Below are 24,707 nucleotides of genomic sequence, written 5' to 3' on the forward strand. Positions count from 1 at the left end.
ACACAAGGTCAGTGGGTGCACACCTTCAGCGACAAACTCCATGGATTACACCCATGTTTGAACTGTTTCATCATGGGTTACATGCAAGTTCGAACTGATCATACATCAGCCACCAAGCGTTAATTATAGAAGGTGGAAACATAGGCGTGTAAAGCCAGGGAGTGCACCAGGAGTACCTTGGTACACAAGGTCAGTGGGTGCACACCTTCAGCGACAAATTCCATGGATTTCACACATGCTCAAGCTAGTTATACCTCGGCAATGAATAGTTTATAATTTCAATTTTTAATTTCACAATGTGAAAACATAGGTATACAGGGTCAGAGAGTGCACCACTGCTTTGTTTACACATACGTTCAAGCTAATTATTCATCATCAACAGAAAGCTTTCTGGAAACAAGACCGTGGTAGACCTGAATGCCTGTTGTGTGTAATCACTATGGCGGTGACCTCATTTTCACCACGACCTTGAGCAGTCCTCACGGTCATGGGTGTATTTGTAGGTCAGACGCATAGCAGCCATACAGACAGACCATCTGGTTTCATCCGGAATCATGTTTTGCCTATATAAAAATCCCTTTCATTTTGGATCATGCACCAGTTTCATTCCTGAATACACACCACATCCAGGTCTCTCTCTCCCTCTTGAAAATGGAAGCCGTTCACCATGATCATCTGAGGAAGAATTATTCTGGCCTCGTGCAAGCGATACAGATAGTAGAAAAAGTGGTCGAGAGACAGTTTGGAGTGCTTACCATCTTCATGAAAGCTGAGATTATTGAGAAACCACAGACGTCTTTTGATCGGGTCAGAGAACTCCTGTCCATATTACCTAGATGAGGCCCCCAAGCTGTTCTCCAAAGCCCTGGAGGAATGCGGAGAGACAGAGGCCATGACATTGCTGGGACTAGAAACGGTCGTTACCTATGTACGGACAGTATCCCTCTCAATCATCAAACACAGTTCCAGGAACGGCTGAATTCCTTTTAGTCTTGGTCTGTGCAGATGAAACAGTCCTAGTCAAATGGCACGGGCAGGATTTGTGTACTTGCTCAGAGGAGATGCTTGCAAGTGTGTTCAATGTGGTGTCATTCTCAAGAACTGGGAAGTCGATGATGATCCCTTGGTCGAGCATGAAAAATTGTGTAACTGTACTTGGCCCTGGTAGGAGTACCTCAGAAAGAGATGGCCCACTAGGATAGTCATATGGATTTACATGTTTAAGAGATAGACTGGATGTGTTTGTGTCTATTTAGTTGTCAATGTCCTCGCACAAGGTAGATGCAAGTGGCAAAGTGGCGCAGTGGAAGGGCACTCGGCTCCTAACCCAGAGGACCGTGGATTAAAAGCACGCTCTGATCCTTTTTGAACACGAGGGGAGTTCTATAGAAAGGGCTACGTGGGCAATCTAGCTTCATTTAGACGTGAACCTGTGACAATGACACCTCATCTGCAACTGCCAGTACTCAACTGCAACAAGAAAATGAACAGGAGGTACTGGAGAGCCTATCTGAACGATCCTAAGAAATGGACCAAATATTACTACTTGCAGGCCAAGGGTTATCCCAATCCCATAACGAATGTAGACGATTATGTGATCTATTATGAGAAACAATGGGTCAAGATGGACCTACCCACTTCTACAGACACGTTTGCTCTCACGTCTCCCACCCAACCAGTCGTTCAACAGGCACAAGCCAAGTTGAAAGAAAAAAGTGTCGTCCATAGGGAAAACACCATGGAAGCAGTGCCCACAAAACGAATGAAAACAGATTTTTAAATAGAGACAAAAGGCTAAATGTGTCATTTGTAGTAGGACTGTCGCCGTGTGAACATGTCCAGTACGCTCCAAACAATATGTTTAGGCTCATGACTCGTCCCGTCATATTCGAACAAACCATTCAGGAGAGGATCCCAAGCAGCAGAAGCAGCAGCAAGAGCAGAGGCAACAGCAAGAGCAGAGGCAGCAGCAGCTCCATGTGGGTGATGAATTTAGGTTGCGACACCCATTTACCATGATTGTCTCTGGGTCGACCTCCTGTGGAAAACCTACTTAGTGAAGCAGCTTCTAGAATGGATGAACATTAAACCTTATCCTGAACGTATTATATGGCTCTACAAACGATGGTAACCCCTGTATAACGCCATTCAAACCTGTGTTTATCCCTACGTTGAATTCCATCAAGGCATTCCTTCTGACCTGGAAAAGGATGCGTTTCTGGACCCCCAGGTGGTGAACGTCGTGCTTGATGACTTCATGTCCACAGTCAGCCAATATTCATTACAGACCTGTTTATCGAAGGAAGTAATCATCGGAATCTCTCAGTAATTGCCTTGAACCAAAACGTGTATTACAGTAAGGATCCCACATAACAAACGAACTGTCATTATCGACTTCTGTTCAATAATCCTATTGATCAACAACCCATCATGTATTTGGCGAGACAGATGTATGCATGAAACTATAAATATTTCATGGACCAGTTTCAAAGGGCAACTCAGAACCCGTATGGACACTTGCTGGTTGATTTAAAACCCCAAACACCTCACCATTTGCGACTTTGTCCTAATGTGTTCAGTTTAAGAGGAAACCTTGAAAGTTAGAAATGTATCTTGTGAAAAGGAAAGGGTGAGAACACATCATTGTCGCAAACATTGAACGTATTCGGAGACTGAGTTAGTACTTGTTCTCACAGCCATCTGTTTTAGAGTACACGTTCCTTAACATGTTTAGTATTCGTCCATGGATATCGTTTCTTATTAGTTTGTGCCAGAGAATCTGGTCTATTAATTGAATCGAACACCTTTCTAAAATCCACAATCATGCAATAAGAGTGACCGTCTAGTTTTGAGAGATATTTCCGAATAAAACTTTGCTGAGTGAACATCTTCGGTTGTACTGTAGTTCTTACTGAATCATGATTTGGCCGAGGGGATATATGCAAAGGACTGTAAACGTTCGCTTAGAGCTAAGCGTAAATATTTTCCAAAAGCCATACATGACGGATATGTCTTTGTAATGATTCGCTTCATTGACGCTAGCTGTCTTGTTCAGAGGTACCTCTACGCCATTGAAAGTATGCCAACTCTGGTGCTTAACTATCAAATTCACCTTCTCTCCCCAAAAGATACTTATGACATACGTCGTAACGCTCAGTGAATCAAACAAGAGTGTTTTGTCAAGTTAACCTACAGACATTTCAGATTATTAGAGTTCCCAGTAATTCGTACTGAGAACAATGTTCTTACATCCCGAATGATGATCTTAAGATGAAAGTGCTGAAGTCCCGTGGTCTCTGTTATGATGATCTATCTTGAGCCGTTGACCGGTCATAGTCTGTTTAATAGAGTGTCATTCTGAATATGGCATGTTATGGTTGTTTGCTCCTTTTATATCTAAAGTTTTGATATTTTAGTTAGTGTACTGTCCTATGCTGACAGGTTTTAGCATTATAAAATATATTTGCGTTTCAATTTGTAGGTTTAGTAGTATGGCTTAAATATTGCCAACGTGAATTTGTTTTCACTAACTGCACTGGGCCCAATGTCGAAATTCCAAGTAGTACAGTGAGTCCACCAGTTGACATCAATCCCAACCGTGCCTTCCGTGTGATATCATCGTTATTTTACTTTTCTGAACACACCATAGCACTGCGTTTATTTGTTTGTAAAATATATACAGGAAATACCATTCCCCAGATCCTGGGTCACAGATGCAAGACAAACTGTCCAGTCAAGAACTTTGTGTGCTTCGTGAGAACATGCAAGTGTATTCCGGGTTTCAGCTTCAAACCTGTTCATTACACCTGCGTAAGTCATTTTCGACACCTTGGTGAAAGTGCCTGAAGACCTTTATCCTGCCGATTTGTGTGTGTAATCATGTATATTCACAATCAGATGACGATTCTCTTAAGGTACGTGTGTCATAAAGCACCCGTGGCGAGCCACCTCCTCGTGGTGGGTGCTGGGTAACGCTAAGCGCTCATCGGTGGATCCGGTGGCGTATTTGGTCCACCAACCCGTTTGCCGTGGGTTGCGGCCCTGTGTCGGTGGAGGAAGGGATCCTGGTAGTTGAGAGCAATGGGGGCCTGCCACCGTGTTCCTGTTGTTCAACACACCACTTTGACCCTGACTTCACCTAGACGGGTGGTAGAATGGGCCCGGTTCTGCCAATCGGCTGGTCATGCCATGGCCAGTGCATTAAAAAATAATTATGTTGGATTCTGTAAACTGTTTCGCATTTATGAATGTGACTATTATTATCTGAAATTTACTGCTGTTTGTTTGCCTAGAGTACAATGCCAGAAGGTGGTGGCTTTTGGCCAATCCGGTGACGTTAACCTCTGAAATCTGTAGGTTTCTGATTATTTGTAATGGGCCGGACCAGTCAGATATTTAATTTTGTAAACCACTTCAGCTTTATACTTGCTGGAGTATAACATCCTTGTATCCTTGGTGTTTGCATCCTGGATGCCCGGTGCAATGTAACATTGTCCTTGTTGACACTCCGTGGCAGGTGAGGAGCAAGGATGTTGAATTAATATCTGTCACAATGTCACAAGACTATTCTGGTTCCGCTAGATATGAGAAAAAGAGACGTTTGGAACACGATGATTCCAACGAAAGTATCGTGGTCTCGGTTCTTGGTGATTGAAGCTTCCTGATGATGCACCTATCAAATTAAATCCATTTGCTGTGGCCAAAGCTGTTTCTGGGATCTGCGGAGATGTGAAAAATGTAACTCGTCTTCGAAATGGCTCACCTCTTGTGGAATGTGAGAGAAAGCAACAATCTCTCAATCTTCTATCGGTCACTCAGTGTGCCAACTTTGAGGTGGCTGTATCCCCTCATAGAACGCTTAACTCATGTCGAGGTATTGTTCAAGACAGAGATCGATGCCTGTCTGACATGTCAGAAAAAGAAATTCAATCTGAATTAGCAGATCAAGGTGTAAGATCCATTAAACATCTCACCAAAAAAGTTGATGGCATTATTAAGAACACAAACACATACCTTGTGACATTTGCACGTGCGTCAGCCCCACGATCAATTAAGGCTGGTTATTTGAGGTGGAGGTGTATATACACACTCCAATCAGATGCTATAACTGTCAAAAATGTGGCCATTGCTCAAAGTCTTGTCATAATCTTGTTGCGTGTCATCGGTGTGGTGAACATCGTGATCATTCTGATTGTGCCAAAGACATTAAATGTGCAAACTGCGGAGGAAGTCATGTTGCTTCTTCAAAGTCATGTCTTGAGTGGCAAAAACAGTCCGAAATAATCAAAATCAAATGCAAAAACAAACATTCTTTTTTTGAAGTAAAAAAACTATACGTAAGCCAGACACAAAATCCTACCACCTCGTCGTACTCTGCTGCAGGTACCCGGTCTGCACCGACCTCCTCTATCATGTGTCAGACTGAGTTAACTTGGGTACATTATGATCAGCCTCTCAGTCTTAGTACAAACATTCAACCCAACATTGCATCCTGAGAAACACAAACTACTCAGACTGCCGTTCACACAGAGCAACATGTTGGCAAATCAGACAATCTGAAAGCAAAGAAAGACAAGAAAAAGCAAAACAAACTGTTGAAAGTTGGAAATCTTCCTTCTGCCGACATCGCTACTGAAAACATATTTGCTCCTTTGGATATGGACGTGACTGCATTTCAGGAGAGAGGAAGAAACGTTTCTTCCTCACGTTCCCGAAACAGGTCCCCAATTGGGCCTTCATGACTCAATCTGTAAATCTCATCCAGTGGAATTGCAGAGGACTTATAATAGAAATAATATCAACGAAGTATAGTATTTCCCATCTTCGTTGGGTAATGCCATTTTTGTTCCTATTCCTAAGCCTGGTTGGGATCATACTGATCCTTCAAATTACGGACCAATCTCTTTAACGAGTTGTGTATGCAAGACCATGGAGCGAATGATAAATAATAGACTAATATGGTATCTTGAAACCAATAACCTGATATCAAATATTCAATGTGGTTTCAGGAAAAATCGAGGTACCATGGACCACTTGGTACGATTGGAATCCTTTGTTAAAAATGCCATAGTACATAAACAACATGCAGTAACGATATTCTTTGATCTGAAAAAAAAGCGTTCGATACTACCTGGAAGCATGGCATTTTAAAGGATTTGTATGATTTGGGGTTGAGTGGTCGCTTGCCTCTTTTTATATCACAGTTTTTACAAGACAGGCAATTTCAAGTCCGAGTGGGTACAACGCTGTGTGATCAGTATAATCAGGATCAGGGTGTCCCTCAAGGCAGTATTTTGTCTGTCACCTTATGTAGTATCAAAATCAACAGTTTATCCAAGGTTTTAAATGATTCAATCGATGGATCACTTTTTGTGGATGATTTTAATATTACAATTGTGTCTAAACAAAATAGACAAATGGTGTCTTGAAAACGGCTTTAAATGTTCTAAGTCTAAAACTAACTGTATACACTTCTGTAGAAAATACAAGCCATATAAGGACCCAGAACTATTTATAAATGGCACTCCCTTCAAAGTTGTCCGTCTTCTTTCTTCTCCTCCTCGGCAGTTGTTTAGGCCCCAAGTGGACCTAACATTAACGTCATTTAAAAAATCAGAAACTAATGAATTACAATATAAACAAGAATATAATCAGTTTTTTATAATCATGTTTTGCTTGACTGTGTTGAATATTCCATCACAAGGGATAACTATTTTAAATCGGGAACTATGTTTTTAGTAACGTTAGTAATCATGTAATCATTGCGTTTTTAAAAGAATTAGATTTATTACATGACTTGTAAATAGATAAGTATTTTATGATTGGAAGTTGAATTAGGAACTAAGATTGTTAGTGGCTGTATCCTCGAAGGGGGTTGAAGTACTGTAAACTTATTGTCCTACTGAGAGGGTACGTAAGTCCCAAAACTGTTGAAGTCAGATTTATTCTTCCACTTTTTCAGCCGTAGAATATGTGTCATTTTAATTTGTGGCTAATCTTGCATACAGTCGCCAGCAGCTGAGGGGACGATGTAAATCCAGCCAGGGACCATGCAGGTAGCAGAGGTGTTGTAAGTCCCCATGGTCCCTAGTATGGTGATCTACCCTCTGTTGTTGGCGAGCTATGGCCTGTTTTTATATTGTACAGTGCAAATAGTGATACTATCGTATTTTTATGTTTCCTCGCTAGTTTTAATACTAACTGTGATAGCCTAGTGATTTTACTGTCCTTCGTCGACAGGTCTAACATAATATGCACATGTATTTCTTTTTTAATGTCACGTATGTTCTCGTCACGATGTGACTGCAATTGTGCCGATGTGACGTTAAATATTAACTCACTCACTCACTCACGTGTGTTATAATCTGTTTTGGTGAGTGAGTGAATGTTTCATATCTGGTCAACATAATACAGTCATAAGCAAATTTGTGGCGTTAATTAGAGCAACGTTGTTTTGGATCGGTAACATCAAAGAAGTACATCAAGAATACGTTTTTGGTATACAGAGTAAAATACAAAGGCCACTTAGGTTTCGTCAGATTCCATCATGACGACTGAGGAACATCAGGTTTTGTAACTGATTGTAAAGCGGAAAGAAAACGACTACTTATGCAGACTTCAAACGATAATTTGGAATCTGCAATTTAAAAGTCCAGACAAGAGTAAACTCCAATTCCAGGGTGAAGATCGCACTTTTTTTCTGTTGGTCCGCAATCCAACACATAGCTGTCTGACACGTAGCTGTTCATATACAGATGCAAAATATTATATTTTATCATACAATGGATAGTGTTCTCGGCAGGATAATGTCAACGGATAGTTTCGGTATCCGCTGGGGTCATACACGAATACCGATGCAAATTAGACAGGTCATATGCAAATTTTAGGGACTATTTTCACAGTGTAAACAAAAATGGCGTCAAGGGTGTGTGATCGTGTCTGGATTGTCTGCCGTGGTTACGGTACTGCCAGTCCTTTGATCCCAGAAACTTCGTGCCTGGTTATGATAGATGGGTAGATTATGAAGCGAACATAGAAATCCATGGGACCGACCGACTGTCAGTGTTAGCGATATGACGGCATAGAAATCTAGGTGCACAATGTCACGCGAACATTCAGTGTATTTGATGTTCAAAAGGGTAATTGAAATTTTCGGATATTCCACACGAAGTTCTTTATCATAAAGCTAACTGGGAACTAGATGACATAACGCACTAAAATGAGTGATCAGTACAAACTTGGGTCACCGAGTTTGTGACGTCACGTATTACTACGCACATATTTGTGACGTCATAGATATGCAGGCACATCATACGAACTTTAGTTTCATAATCTGCAGCAACGTAAATCGTATTTTTGTAAAATTATAAAGTAAGAATGATATTGTTTGATAAATAGGTTATCACGCTCGTGTTTGGGGATGGTTAATATCCTGCATTAGGCGTAGGAATAACACTATATTCCTAATGCAGGATATTAGCCATCCCCAAACACACTCGCGTGATAACCTATATATCTTGCGACTGCCTCCGATATCTTAGCATCAGATAGAGAACATTTATTGTGGTATTTACCCATCGTAAATTTGGACTCTCTTTCAAGAACTTTTGGGAGCAGTTTTAGCAATCGTACCGTGATTACATCAAAATTCACATAAATAAGACTGAACTGATTGAAACCTTCCCAGGAGGACATTGTCGAGTATTGTATGCTCCTTCAACCATCTTTGAAGACACAACCTCTGATGATTTTTATATTCAATACACTGTATGATCTGATTACGGTTTTGTAACTGAGGTACTGGGGTGTAAACGAGACAGAGAGATTTCTTAATTTAGTATATGATTTTAATAATTTTACGCCACATGGCGTGTGTCCATATTGTGGTCTGTATACGTTCGAGCTTCAAGTCTGGACCAGACAATTTTGTAATATAAGTGAGTGAGTTAAAATGTAACGTCACATCGGCAATATTTCAGCCATATCGTGACGGGAACGTAACATTAAAATGGAATATATGAGTATTATAAAAACCTGTCGACGAAGGACAGTAAAACAACTAGGACATCACAGAAAAGAATGTAAAACTAGTAGCTATGCCTAAAACAATTTATCTATAGAGGACAATACAATATAAAACTGGGCTATAGATTGCTAACAACTGAAGGTAGATCACCATACTAGGGACCATGGGGACTTACAGTACCTTTGCTACCTGCATGGACCCTAGCTGGATTTACATCATCCCCTCAGCCGTCAGCAATTTGGGAAATCTAGCCATACAATAAAAATACACTTATACTACGATTAAAAACCTGGAAATTTATAATTTACTTTGAATGTTTGTGGACTTACGTACCCTCTCAGGAGGAAAATAATTTTACAATACTTCAACCACCTTTGAGGGTACAGCCACCAACAATTCAAGTTACTAATTCAAACTTCCAGTCATTAAAATACATCTATTTACAGAAACATATTATTCAAACTTCAACCAAAAAATCAATTTCTTTTAAAAAACCTATAATTAAATGAGAATTAACGCTGGTAAAAAGATCCTTCATTGATTTAACTGTGAAATACTTATCCCTTGTGATGGAGAATTCAACACAGTCTTTTGTAATATAAAGCATGGGCATCGGTTTACGCAATTTGGATACGATGCCGTGTCTACCAACTGAGCGCGCCTGACCACTCGATCAGGTTCGTCACCTCTTTTAACAAGCACGGGTTGCAATTCTACATATTTGATATTCACAAGTACAAGAGGCTAGTAATCTTCACAAGTGTCTTGTGATCGTGAAGTATGTGATATACTTTTACGCTTCATTCTAGAAGAAAAAGATGATGTTTGTGACTGTTCAAATTATTGACGAGTGGTGGGCATTAGCTGCTTACCGAAAAAACAACAACACCGATACGCTTTTTGCAATAGGGAAAAATATTTACAGGTATGGGAAAAGGGTGTCAAAAGCAAATTATTCATTTGGTGTGATAGGTACCTAAACAGTAAATTGTTACTCATGGCTCTGCACTTACGTCTGTATAAGTTGTGAACGTCAACGATCTGGGATAACTAGTATTTATCGTTTATATTATTGACATTGACGGAGGTATCGAGTAATACAAACATTATTGTGGAGATATATCAATGTATGTCAACACATTTGCGAACGATAGTCCTATCTAATGGGTCGTAATCACTAATTAGCTAGGTATTACGAGTCAATGTGATTGTTTGAGGGGAAAACGGACAGGAACGATGTTGACAACAGGGTTAGTCACATGAGAAACTGGTTAAGATCGTTTTTTTTAGCGAAAATCTGGAGGTGATATCTTTCACATCGCTTAGCTGTAACTATTGTTGCTAGACACTTCATTCAGTATTTTATGTCAAACGACCCATAGAACAGCTACATGCTACAAGATTTACATACTTATCACGTTTTACTTCTTAAAAAAACCCACATTTTTCAGAAAACGTGCTACAGAAATAATAAATAGAAATTAAAAGATGTATCATGGTGGCATTGTAAATACATTGAAAAATGGATATATTGTAATACATGTATGAAGGTAAGTATTTAGGATTGGTGATGTCTTCTACATCAGCATGGTCTGTTGCATGTAAGCAGTTAGCACTCCAAGCATCCAAAGCAATAATGCCTGTCTATAATTTGTTCAGGTAACAAGAAAAATGACTTTATATCATTTAAATACATAAATAAATAAATGTGGCTTCTTCTATTTCTGATAATAAGAGTGTACCTATTATATTACATTAAAATACCTCTATAACGAACACTGATATAACGAACTGACGGCTATAGCGAACTGTTTTGAAAGTCCCGAATAAAGCACCATATGTTATCATATAAAAAAGTCGTGAATAGCGAATTCTCTATAACGAACTTACCGGCTATAGCGACCTGATTTGCAATCCCCGTGAGTCCCAGGAACCACTAATTAACGGTATGAATAACGAACTGGTGCTCGCTTTGAAATCAGTTTAGTGCGAACCCTGTATGTATGTATATGGTTCTGGAATTTGGGATGTAAAATACCATGACTCAATAGAAAAAAAATACAAACTTTATATTTTAAGAAATACTAAGGTGTCGGTAAATATATTTCCTAGAGCTATCCTCGGCGATACAGACATATATTCCATTTTGATTCAACAAACTTCAGAGCAGTCAACTGTTGGATAAGGATATTACGTATGGATGATTATAGACACCTATATCAATGTTAACGCATGTTAAAACATCTAGGTGACAAAGGTAAGAACAGCTGGGTGTCTGATATCAGGTGTAAGTGTGAGTTTTCTTATGTTTGGATTTCACAGGGTGTCGGTGATAAAAAGCTGTTCAATTTGATTTTCAAACAAAGACTAATAGAAATATTTTACCGAGATTGTACACTCATCTAAATATCATTTCCATAATGCTCTTGTAAAATTACAACAGATATCATGACTACTGATTCTCAGCAGATTTGACACTTAAATATACATACAAATGGATCTAACCTCACTCTAGTGGGTGCCTCTGCTGTACATTAGCCCTTCTTGTAGTCTTGCCAGTTTGAATGCTAGCCAAGCTGAAAACCAGGATTTGTTTCACTAAATGGGTACAAAGTGTAAAGTCTATTTCTGGTTGGTAATTCACATTTGTCACAGAACTGCTCTTCAGCATAGTAATATCATAAACTTGACCAAATGCTAATATCGGTACCAATTTCAAAACAATATTTATGGTTTTCCAGAGAAAATGTGGACAATGAACTGCAAACTTTACACTTCCTACTTCCTACTTCGTACGCATGCTGGAGTTGGCATTCATACAATTGGAATTCATGGCGCAGTGGACTGCTGGCATTGCAATATGTTGCAGGGTTTTGTATATTCTGTAAAATATATTTGCATTGCAACCTTGTCATCTTTTATTCTGATTCATACCGTCACTAAATTGTTAAATAAAGTACAACTATTTCCAGGATCGCCATTTTATCTCAACACCTCACCGCATGATAACAACTCTGTTCCTATCACTCTCACAGTCTGCACATAAAATCTCAGTATAAATTTTGGCATGAACTTAAACCCATGAGAGATGCACGACTGCAGTGTCATTGAGCACTTCCACACTCGTCACACTTCTGTTCTTCATCTCAGTTTCATAGCACGACACCTCAATACTTCCAATGTTCAGACAGTGTTCAGTTTATTGCCAATGTTCCTAAACATTTCTACAATTCGGTAACTAATAAGGTGATCCGCCTTCAGTTGTTGACAATCTGTAACCTGTTATTTTGTTATTTCTCGTTAAATGTTTTATACTTAGTTACAAGTTTCAAGTGGATAGCTGTGACACACTAATAGTTTTAATGTTCTTCGTCAAAAGGTTTTAATTTCTGATTTTACTGCTTTACAATATAATCATTGATTGCTCTCGCCATGATATGACTGAAATATCATGGTCGATGTGACGATAAAGATTAACTCACTCACTCATGTCTACAGTTCAGACTTCTAATGTTCTACACCACCAACATACTTCCATATCTAGTTTAATGTCCCGGCTCCTAAGCATCTATATACTTCTGCTCTACATCGTAGTGGTGTCCGACTCCTGAACACTTCTACATCTCAGTTTAATGTCCCGATTCTTAAACGTTTGTACAGTTCAGTTCACACTCCTAATGTTTCACACCTCAGTGTTGCCCCGACACACTATATCGTTGAATATTTACATTACACGTCTAAAATATTGCAGGGGCAGTTGGGTTCGACCAAACTTGTGGAATTAATAGATTAACTATACTGTGACAACACGAAATATGCTATTGCACCACTATGGCCAACATGCGTTGGCTGTTGATTGTGGTTTATGCCTAATGGGCTGTCAGACAAAGGCACATCAATAAAATCAATAAAATTGTTATGGCAATGGTCTGGAAATGATCGACTCGTGACGAGACAATAAGGTGATCAACATCATGAACGTTGATCTACGCAACTGACAGATGCATCAACCAAGTCAACACTCCAGACAACCTAATCCTGTTAATGGAATCTTACGACAAGCCTCAGTTACTGAAGATCAACTCCAACCCGGATCATTCCCGACTTTCAACACGTCGTGACGTTAGTTCGTAAATATGCGACTGTTTCCGTTCAATTAAAACTATATAAATATGTCACAAAGTGCCGCTCCCCAGATACAAAACAAAGTAAACACACAAACCAGAACAAACAAACAAACAAACAAAAACCCCACATAAACAAAAGAAATAAACCAACCAACCAAAACAGCAATGGCAATACGCCATCATGTATCTATCTGGTTCTATCCATTTCTGTTATCTAGCATCGCATCTGCGATGAAATCAATCAAATTTACTGCTTGCCTTATTGTGGACTGAAACACGTGTGTCTACTCTCAGCTACCGGGCACTTTTACGTGATGCATGACATGGTAAACGCATGATCTTTTTGTATTTCCATCATGATGCTGAATGGATGCAAAAATCTGATGTCAATAGGTAAACGCCTTGCAATTGTTTTGGCTGGTATCAGCATTTGGGTGATATTCTTCCCTTCAGACCCGGAAGATATCCCAGTGCCCCACCGTCAGCATATGTTAGAGTTGTTCAAACACATGCAGACCAGATCTCGCAATTCTTCCGAGCTCTTGGGATACCCTCCCGAAGAAGTGGCATTTCAGAGAAGGGTTTGGTACCTGGCACATGCTCGCCAAAATACGACCTTGTGGCGCGACCTTGACCTGATGAACCTGGTAAGTTGTTTCTGAGTTTCGCCCCAACCTGATACGTGAAAATGAAATACAAAACTGAGTCAAGAGAACTTGGTATTTGTGAGAGCCGTTAGATTTTCATTCATGTCATAAAATATACCTCAGAATTATATTTATCAACATTGCAACAGGCCCCTGTACTTTATCCAGACCGATCATCTAGCATCATCGCCCTCGCTTAGTTTCCCTTGTTCTGAGAAATACCCGGTTTCATTTTTCAACACCAATTTGCAAGGTGTTTTTGCGCTTTTCAATACCGGCGTCACCCATTTGACAGCTGTTTTAATATTTGCCAGCCTTGCAACGGCAGTCGGTAGATTTTATAGTCTGACAGACAATCCTGTAATTGACACGGTTAGCAATCAACCTGTGCAACTATAGTACAATGACATGGTTCAACCATACTTCTGAGCCTGACCGCTCGCTCTCTCTTCGGTTGCTTCTTACTATCAGAGGACTCTTTGTGTCAGCTCTAACCTAGGTCTTCACGGGTCCTACAGTCAACACAGTGTATGGTCTCACACAGTGCAATGTATATTTTTCTGGTTCATGATTGCTGTAGGAATAACGCAAGTACTAAACTGAGAGAAATACTACTTCTCATTCGTACAAGCCGTTAATCTGAATAATGATTCTCTAAATTCTTTTTTAAATATCAAAAGCGCATCATCGATTTTGCTCTTTCCTGGAAACAAACGCTAATAATGCCTGGACATTTCGCAGTTTCTCGGCATAACTTGACAACGTAGAAAATAAGGAATGGTGTCTAACATTTCTAACATGAATTCGTTTCTTTTGACGGGAGTTAAATGTTACCCCCTGTATATCATCACTGTCCATATTGGAAGCTGCTAAAACTGTTTCTTGAGAGCGCTTTCAAAATAAATCACTGCACGGTTTCTAGTTTGGTCATGTCATCATTTCTAAGCAATTCAAGTTCTTAAACATATATTTTGCTTCATTTGCTAAAGTACTGCTCTTCAGTTTGTCATTTCTGTGAATTTTGAACAGATTCGTTTAACGTTATAATTGACCACTGCATTATCAATCGCCCATACAGTGAATTAGAGCACTAATATCATGACGACACAACCCAAACACAAACAAATTCACAATTATTCCAAAAGTATTACGATCTAAAAGAAAGTACATTGTACCTCGCAATGACAACAAAATAACAAGCATCAAGCATTCAAACAATGAAAGATTTAGTCCTCTTTAGAAAAAAGCCTACATTTCCTATGAATGAGGATGTTTGGCCAGCAAGTCTTGTCACTGAACGATTTATCAGAGGAATTAGACAATGCAGACACATTTTCCTTGCATGAAGCCGATACTCAAACCTCACAGACAATTGTTATTACTGAGTGTGTTTTGATGGAGTGTCTCTTAAAGAAATAAAAGAATCAGTTCCGCGTGTCTTATATAACATACAGGAAGTCGGACGTCATGATATGTTTCTTAACTTGGTGGCTTCACATTCATCTTCCGTTGGCAATCTTACTCCCATCATGCTGTTTTCTGAAGCGGTCTCTTGGTATTCACTTAGCAAAACAACACTGTACTTATGAGATACAGTGCAGTAAAAACACGTTTTGTTTTTGAAAACTGACAAATTGTTGAAAGGGAAATTTTTGAAATTCATGCAAAACACCAACAAGGTGACATCGGGAAAAGTCGCTAGATGTGTGTATGTTCCTAGTGAGCCCAAAGTAAACTTCGCGCTTGCTTATATAGCCGTTCTGGACAGAATGAAAGAATGCAACTTGCTAAAACTGACCCAGAGCAAGTAAACTCTTGCAAAATGTGTGTTGATGAAAAGTACCAAATTTTGATTCTTTGCATAGGTATTTCAAATGATATTGCTGAATTAGAAAAATTGTGAAAAGGTGAAATTGTCTTAAATTGTACTTTTAAATGATATTGGCATCTCACCAAATGCACTATGTACTGAGACTGATCTTTGACCTTACCATGTGATGAGCATATATGTAATATTATTGTCCAAAATTTCAAACCACGTTAAGCATTAACGTTCCAAAACTACTATCTTGATGAACCTCGGACAGACCAATATATACAGATTTATTTTAAAAAAGCCAACTGGTTAACGGTTTAATATTACCATAACTGACCTATCGCACCTTCAAAGGGCCTCTGCACAATAGTCATGCATGGCAGCTGATGACAACCGGCTTTAAATCAAAGCAAAATCATTCCTGACTGTGCAAATTCAAATCCCATTTGTCCGCCAGAACTGCATCATATGTACGTTATTTTGGGGATAAGTGTTCTAGATCAATGTGTCAGACCCAAGTGTGTGAAACACTTGAATAACGGTAGTAATATTTTCATCAAATAATTTGTTCACGAGAAAATAAAGAGGTATCTGTTGTAGTTTGTGATGAATACCAACACGCTTACCACCTCTGTTATCTCACATTGCATCAAGACAAACATGTGGGTGAAGATGTATTTTCACTCAAATTCCTAGGCTTATTTCAGAAGTTTGAGCAGTGTTGCAGCCATGTGCTGTCATCACGCCTTTTGTATAACATTGTCATTGTGTCTCCCTTTGAATTGTATTTCTAATTCAAACATACACTTGTACGATAGTACTTATGGAAATTAAGTTCATTGTGAAATAAATAATTATTGTTATTTGTGTCACAATGTTTTTTGTTCATTGATTTTATCACGCGAAGTTTCAGGTTTCAGTAGACATAGGGTTTCAACTTGGAAATCGACTCAAATTATGATAGTATTCGGTGGTTACTTGTGACGGTGCATCTACTGTCCATATGTCCATAGCTTAGACTTCATCTGATTTTTTAAACACTCCTGTTTCTAAAAGTAACACAAACGAACATATGATGTAAGTGTAGTCTTCAGTGGACAGTAACAATAGTTTTAATATACACACATGTAAACTTAGGATAGTAGTACAGTGGTGCAAAACCGATCATGTGGTCAAATTCTGTATTGTACCCCAGATTCAGCATTGAAACCCTATCGATTCCACTTTCTCCGAAGCTCATTAAAACAGATTAATGCAACTTAAAGAGGCGATGTGATAGCATGGATATATACCTTCAGATGTTGGCAATCTATAGTGTGTTGTTATGTTGTATTATCCTCATCTGTTTTAGAATTTGCTGTTAGTTTTAAGTTCTCATCTAGTTATTTTATTGTTGTTTGTTGACATTTTTATATAATTTAATATTAATTACTATGTATAACATTATTATGAGGGCCCTCGTCACGATATGGCTGAAATATTGGCCCTGTGACGATAGATGTCTTCTCGCTCAAGTTTTAAAGAAACACAAATAAACATATGAAAAAGTGTATTCTTCAGTAAAAAGAAAACAATAATCCTTTGTGGTGTCAAGACCAACGAGCAAACGTTGGCTATGCAATGGGCATCAAACAATGATTCCATGCAAATGTGCCTACTAATCATTAGTTGAAAATATGTAACAGTGACAGTGAATGAAATTGATCAACGCAGCTATCTTCTAGGACAGGTACATTGACTCAGATTGTTATCAACAGAATGTACCACGGCCTGCCTTAGAATTCAACAACCCGTGCTGGTGGGTGGAAAATGTCACAAAAGATCACTGCCCTTGGACAAGGAGCGTTAGTGGACCCCTGATAGAGATTGTTAAACGGAAGGGGGGAGGAGAAAAGCGGATGCTGCGCTGTCTCCCGTACTTCTATATTATAGGACAAGGCAACAGTGGGACCACCGACCTGCTCATCAGACTGACCAAACATCCACAGGTTGCCCCTCATCCAGTTAAAGACGCTCACTGGTTGTGTCGAACACGACTAAGTAAGTTTAAGCATCAAACGAGAGAAAATGAACTAGAACGTAGGCCGTGCGTGTGCAAGAAATTTATTTATTTATTTATTTATTTATTTATTTATTTATTTATTTATGAGGCACTAGGCTCGTAATATTTAGCAGTGTATCAAAAGAACATACAGTTTCTTATGGAGCGATTGGAGGTACATTTTCGAGATCATAATTATTTTTTTTGTAGTTTAAGTGTTATCAAAACCGAAACCCAGATTGTTTTATATTGTGTTTGAGTGAGTTAGTGAGTGAGTGAGTGAGTTTAGCTTTAAGCTGCACTCAACACTATCCCAGCTGTATACGACAGTCTGTAAATAAGAACATCTGAACCAGACAATCCAGGGACCAACAGCATAAACATTGATCTACGCAACTGGGGTACGATGTCAGCGAGAATGACCACCCGATCCCGTTAAGAACCTCTTACGACTATTTTGTTTTTACATTTTTTCGTTATTCTTGTGTGAAGTATTATTCACACCGAGATCAAGACTGAATTCACCAAGATCAAGATTATCATTTACTGTGTCTGAAGTCTTGGGAACACCAGAATCCAGATTATCATTTATAAATGACAACCCGATCCCGTTAAGCACCTCTTACGAGAAACATGCATATGGGTTGCAGAAGACTAATTTTTTTCACATTTTGTGTTATTCTTTTTTGTGTGTGAAGTATTATTCACACCGAGATCAAGACATTTTGTTGTTAATGCTTGTCACCAATCTGTCATCTTTATCAGGGGAATCCTGTTCTTCCTTCGAGACGTATCTGAACCTGCGGCAGGTAGGCGCTAACTTCATACAGACAGAACACATTAAGAGTAGTGTGAACGAATATATCACAGGTGAGAAGTACTTTTTGTTACCTTTTTAATTTATTATCTATATAGGATATTTATACAATCCACAAATCCATTGGATGTCAATTTCATCTTTATCTTATTGCAAAAATACTTTAATTTCGTTGCCACGAGAGTGGTATTTCAGCAACATCCTAAATACACTGCTGTTCATAAGCGGGCTCGTAGCTCCAAGAGTAAACTGGTAGTCAGCACCGATTACTCTTGAATGGCAAATACCCTTTACCAGCTTCATGTCTTGTTGATATACGCAACAGCTCTCCTACATGATGAGTGCAAACAAACCACTCCTTCTTATAGAAAAACGTTGCAGACAGACATCTTCCTTTGATACATTCACATTGTAGACAGACGTCTCCTTTTGATACACTCACACTGCAGACAAATCTCTCCCTTTAAAACACTTTAAACCTCTTAGTCTGATACATTCATACTGCACCTTTCCTATTCATAGATGCACACTGCTTACAGACCTTCCCACGCAGTGAAGAATGCGATGTAGAATAGGCCTTCAGGAACCCATGCTTGCTGTGAAAGGCGACTATGCTTGTCATAAGAGGGGACTAACGGGATCGGGTCAGGGTCACTCACTCGAAGGATGAGGATATTGTGGATATACAACTTCTTTATTCTGTATAGGCGACGTTTCCACAATGACTCTAATGTCGTTGTCAAGCAAGTAATATACCCGCTTGAACAACATTCCTGTTGGAATACACACACTGTAAAACAACATTTCTACTGAAATGTAAAATACAGTTAGGGTCCATGCAGGTAGCAAAAGTAATGTAAGTCCCTGTGGAACTTTGTATGGTGATCTACATTCAGTTGTTAGCGATAAATAGGCCATTTTCACACTGTATTGTCTAAACATAGTTTCCAAATATTTTAAACCATTTTTGATAATCTAGTACTTATACTGTCCTTCTTTGAGAGGTCTCATTTATCGTATGTTTGTATTCTGAATTTGTAACTAGTCACGATATGCCTGAAATATTGCCGATGTGACTCTAGATCTTACCTCACTCACTCGTATTGGAACAACTCACTGCTGAACAATTTTCATCTTGATATATAAACTGTAGAACACGTTACCTACTGAAATATACACGGTGTTTTCCTACTCTCATGTAAAATAATTTAATTTCATTGGTCAATGACGCTTTAACAGCTTTCCGAGTCACCCTTTAATTGACAACGGTTACAAAGATTACCCACTGCTACGGTAACCACCAAACTCTCCTCTGAGAAGCTGTATTGCGGACAGTCGTTATAATATGACGCATGCATATGTGTTCGTATCTGTTCTGAATTTCTCGTTGCTCACATTCATTTCGCCGACATTTACTGCTTTATATAATCTGCGTTGTACATTGAATAGTTTGCACACTCAGCTCAAGCATAATACACCATTTTATAAGCTTGTCGGAATATAAGCAGTTATAAGCTTGTCGGAATATGTTTCACCGATTAAAAAAATCCAGTCGAAAGGCAGACGCCATTTGGTTTACATGTCAGTAGCAATATTCAAAAGAAAGTAAGATGATATTTTGTACATTTAACCTGGTGATAAGATATGTACGTTGAGAACGTCTCCCTCGGATAATACGGCTTGATGTATGCCTCTTTAACTCAGTGTTATCCCTCGCCACTCGGGCCGGGTAGCACTGTTACAAAGAGGCGTACATCAGACAGTATAGCACTCGATGAGCACAGAACTTATATAGAATATCTTTCCTATTGTAATATACACTCTGCAAAATGTGTGAATTTTACTTTACACCTTTTTTGCAATGTTCCAGCAATATCACTGTGGGGGAACGCCAGGAAATAGGATCCATACGCAGTGATGCAATGTGACGAGCGAACGGTTTAAACAATAGGCTGTACGCACCGCCCACACCAACTGTGGCAAAATAGATAGTTGAGCGACCTATTTATATAACAAGTGAAACAACAGTCATTTTCTTTCATCTCCTTTTAACACTCAGTTGTCAAAGAAACTACTTCCACAGAAGAAATAAGGATACTTTTTTAATGTTGATTTTTTTAGGCGATGCAGCACCAGATTATTTCTCCTATAACGACTTCTGGGATATGTTACCTGGTAACGAAGGATGTACCGAACCGTGTGTGACCAATGCTGATATCATCCACCACCTGAACCCGCGGGCGAAGATCATTCTGTCACTAAGGAACCCCACAGACAGGTACTTGATAAACACACATCGTAGACGGGCGAGGAATCCTAAAAGCAGGCAAGCAGCATGTGCAGTCACATACATAGGTATGCACGTACACGCATACGAACACACACATGTTTGAAGACGACACGTCAGGCACCTTAATCTCCTTCAGTACTGTATCAAGGTACACACGCAGGACAGAGAAGTCACTGACAATACAGACAGACACAAATAGTAAGGCAAATGTGATGTATGGGAGTTACGGTCACATTGGCGCTATGTTTGCTTGGTACCACGGCAACAAACATCTCTAAAACATCCGTTCAAAAACACAGGACACCGATACATAACGAGAAACAGTGCATGATAAGAGACAGTGAGTGTTATGTGAGAGAAATGCATATCAGTGACGTACATTGAGAGAGTGATACATGATGAAAGACAGTTATGCCCAGTACCAGTGAGGATACGTAACGTGAGATAGTACCATATCATAAATGACGTATACAATGATGTACAAAGAGACGATGATGTGTAATGTGAGAAAATGACGCATCATAAAATTACGTTCACTGGTATACGACGATTTACATTGATATATGATATGACTTACATTGAGATACAGTGCTATGCAACGAGAGACAATGACAATGAGACTAGCGCTGCACAATGACAAAGATATACAATGATAGACAATGACATACATGCATAGTGAGAGCCAATGACATGTAATGAGACAAGTATAAAAACCTGAGAGGCAAATATATTATAGTGAGAGACGATGATATGTAATGACATACAATGATATGTTTTGACAGACAATCACATGTGATGAGAGACAATGGTATATGTGAGAGACGAAGATATGTAATGACAGACAATGACATGTAATGAGAGACAATGGTGTATATAGTGAGAGGCAATGGCATGTAATGAGAGACAGTGATATGAAATGAGAGACAAAGATATATTATTAGAGACAATGATTTATAGCGAGGGACAATGGTATGTCATGGGAGACAATAACATATAACGAGAGGCAATGATGTTTGCCGATATGTAATATAGTTAGCGATAGTTATAAATTTATGTAATGTGATACATAGTTGCAGGAACTAGGAATAATGAACTTTCAATTTGGATAGGAAGTGTAAATGTTAACATACGTTTCAAGGACAGACATCTTATGAACACACCACCATTTCCATCTCTTACCACCCCTAAACACAACGCATGATATGCCCGTGCACAACGCAGTAGCCCCACACACGTGCATGGGGTCCCTTTCTTGATTTAGAAGTGAAAAATCACACTCACCTTGCACCACACGTTTGTTAGTGCTTGTTTCTAGTCGTTTGTTTTAAAATGAAAATCATATATATGCAAATTACATGCCATACACCAGTCATCTTTCAAAAGCGACTACATTCCAAATAACTATGATTGTAAGGAAGTGCAAATGGTGATGCACTCTCAAAACACTCAGTAATATCATACCAACATTGACTGACTCCGATAAATCTCCTAAATGTTTTTAATCGTAAATAAAAAAATCCCTTCTTTTTTGGAAGAGTACATATACATTAAGTACAGGAGAGTGACTTTGCTCCAGACTCTACTCCTTCTACCTATCCAAGTCAGCTGAGATGGGGAAGGTGGCGTCTCAACAGCTCTTCCACGACCTGGTTATCAGTGAAATCTACTCCTTCAACGACTGTCTGCGGTGGCAGTCCCTCCGTGGCTGTTGTTACAACTACACCATCGCCGATTCCCTGACAGAGCAGGTGCGTGTTTTCATTCTTTGACCCCAGTATCCTGCCATGATAAACATTGACACACCCATCTTTGAGAGACAGAATAAGAGAGAAATTGAGAGAAAGAACAACAGAAGGAAAAGAGGAAAGAGGGAGTCAAACACGTATAGAAACTGAGAGAGAACAAAACGCAGTAAAATGGAGAAACTGAGAGGAAGAAATTGGAGAGTCAAATTCCAACATGAACAGAGACTGAATGCGATCATAGTAAATACACACATGTAGGAAGAGAAAACGAGAGGGGGCGAGACGGGGTAGAGAAGTGTTTAGGGGTAGGAGAGAGATAGTAGGAGAGAGAGATAGGGTGCAGGACAGAGGGAGATGGAGAGAGACGTATACACATAGACAGCCATACCGTCTAACAGGCAGGCAAGAAGGCAAGACTGCCCACAGTTTTCAACGAGAGCAGGTGGTTGGGGTTTTTATCAGCTAGAATATACCTTGTGTTCAATGTATTATGATTTATACTGAATACACTGTCCAAATTAAGTGAAATTAAGCAAAGTTGGTCGCGTAGTGTCTTTGGATGGGTACCTGTATGTGACAGCTTCACTCCTGAGAGATTCAGAGATATCTGTCCGGACCCACAACAAAACAGAGGTAACACGTTAGGCAAAAGAGTTTGCTCAAAATTGCCTCTGTTCACCCCAGGTGGGTACCAGGTGGTTTAAGCAGTATACCTAATAAACTAGCCCATCACCAGCTTCTTGGGCTATCCGGGGTAATGATGATGATGTGTATGTGTATGCGCACAAAGTATATCCGTGCGACGTGTTGTCCAGCGCTGTGTAAGTGGCTAAATATTATGATGCGTTTCAACAGATTGATCTGCGGAGAGGGATCTACCACGTGTTCCTTTTGGACTGGATGAAAGTGTTCCCTAGAAAACAGATCTACATTCAGACTTTCGAGGACTACATGTTTGATAAAACAAAATGTCTGGTAGACATTTTCAAGTTTTTGAGTTTAAGTGAGTTCCTTTTTTTCTCATCGCCGCATGTATTTCACATAGTTTTTACCTGGGCATTATTTGACAAAGAAACTTGGAGTCTTAATGTGGTTAATGTGGCGATTTCGAAAACGAGTAAGGTAGTGGAAAGCGTAAGGTCGTTCCTAGAGCAAATATTTCAAGTTACGAAAAATGCACTTGAACACCCCCACGCCACGAATAACAATTGATTATTCACAGATACGGCAATCTCTTTCTGAAACGAAATGACAACGAAATTATTGCCTGGTTCGTCTGGACAAATGGGATGCTATGACACGTTTGGGTTTCATGAGTCATGACCTGGTTTCCACGTGACACTGTTTCTTATTCGCTCTTTAAACCTTCTGCTTTACCATATTAACTGTTTTAGTTACCACACTTGTGGTCACAAGGTAGATTTATTATTGTTATTAAAGTTATATCGTTTTGATGCAACTTCCTGTACCGTACAATTTCACAGTTGCATGACAGCAGTATCGGTGAGTGAGTGAGTCTATTTTTTACGCTGCTTTTAATGATATTGCAACAATATCACGACTTCACACATTGTACCCATGTGGGGAATGGAACTCGAATCTTCTGCGTGACGAACGATCACTTTCCGTAAGTAACTACTAGGCTCCCACCGCCCCAGATGATGGTATTATAATTTACACCGAGTCGTATTGTAAAGAAACTTGCTTTTCACAAAATATACTGACATTAAGCAAAACGGCAAATACCAATCTCTGCAACAGAGTATACTCATCTTTTCCACCATGACTCGTAATTGTGTATTTCCAGGGTCTCTGACGGATGTCGCTCTACTCGACATCACCGGTCCAGAAGCAGACCGTCAGAAGAAGACTACTCAGACACTTGGTGGTATGATGATGAAGACACGTTACATTCTGGAGATGTTCTATGGCCCACATAACCAGAAACTCGCAACAATGATGGAGAAAGACTTTTGGTAGTTGACAAATTAGCTTCTTCTGAAGTAGAAAGGAATCTCCAGGTAACTCTTCTCCAGAATGTGAGACAGGATAGTTTGACTGTCGGCCTAACTGAAAGTTACGAATATATTCCCACTTTGATAAAACAATGTATTGTAAACACAGTTTGAAAATAAACGAAAGTTCCGATCCACAAAGCGCTCATAATCTTACGACTTGTAGTAATTCCATAGTTTTCGA

General features: G+C 39.3%; 1 protein-coding gene across 1 annotated transcript; it reads left to right on the top strand.

Annotated features, from left to right (window-relative positions):
* Positions 1–651: 651 nt before the first annotated feature.
* On the top strand, positions 652–24,488 carry LOC137272243 (carbohydrate sulfotransferase 15-like). Its single transcript, XM_067804606.1, has 9 exons — positions 652–807; positions 1,866–1,983; positions 13,606–13,799; positions 17,373–17,655; positions 18,422–18,526; positions 20,595–20,751; positions 22,340–22,511; positions 23,364–23,511; positions 24,316–24,488. Exons 1-9 carry the CDS (start codon positions 652–654, stop codon positions 24,486–24,488), a joined length of 1,506 nt encoding a protein of 501 aa, XP_067660707.1.
* Positions 24,489–24,707: the final 219 nt, after the last annotated feature.

Source organism: Haliotis asinina, chromosome 1 (genome assembly GCF_037392515.1).
Source record: "Haliotis asinina isolate JCU_RB_2024 chromosome 1, JCU_Hal_asi_v2, whole genome shotgun sequence".
NCBI lineage: Eukaryota > Metazoa > Mollusca > Gastropoda > Lepetellida > Haliotidae > Haliotis > Haliotis asinina.

What these genes read in the sequence shown, in the direction of transcription:
- LOC137272243 (XM_067804606.1), top strand. Translation starts at nt 652, where the DNA reads ATGGAAGCCGTTCACCATGATCATCTGAGGAAGAATTATTCTGGCCTC. An exon ending in GCAGCAGCAGCTCCATGTGG is followed by an intron (nt 1,984 to 13,605) that starts GTGATGAATTTA and finishes TCTTCCCTTCAG; the next exon opens with ACCCGGAAGATATCCCAGTG. An exon ending in CCGATTCCCTGACAGAGCAG is followed by an intron (nt 22,512 to 23,363) that starts GTGCGTGTTTTC and finishes GCGTTTCAACAG; the next exon opens with ATTGATCTGCGGAGAGGGAT.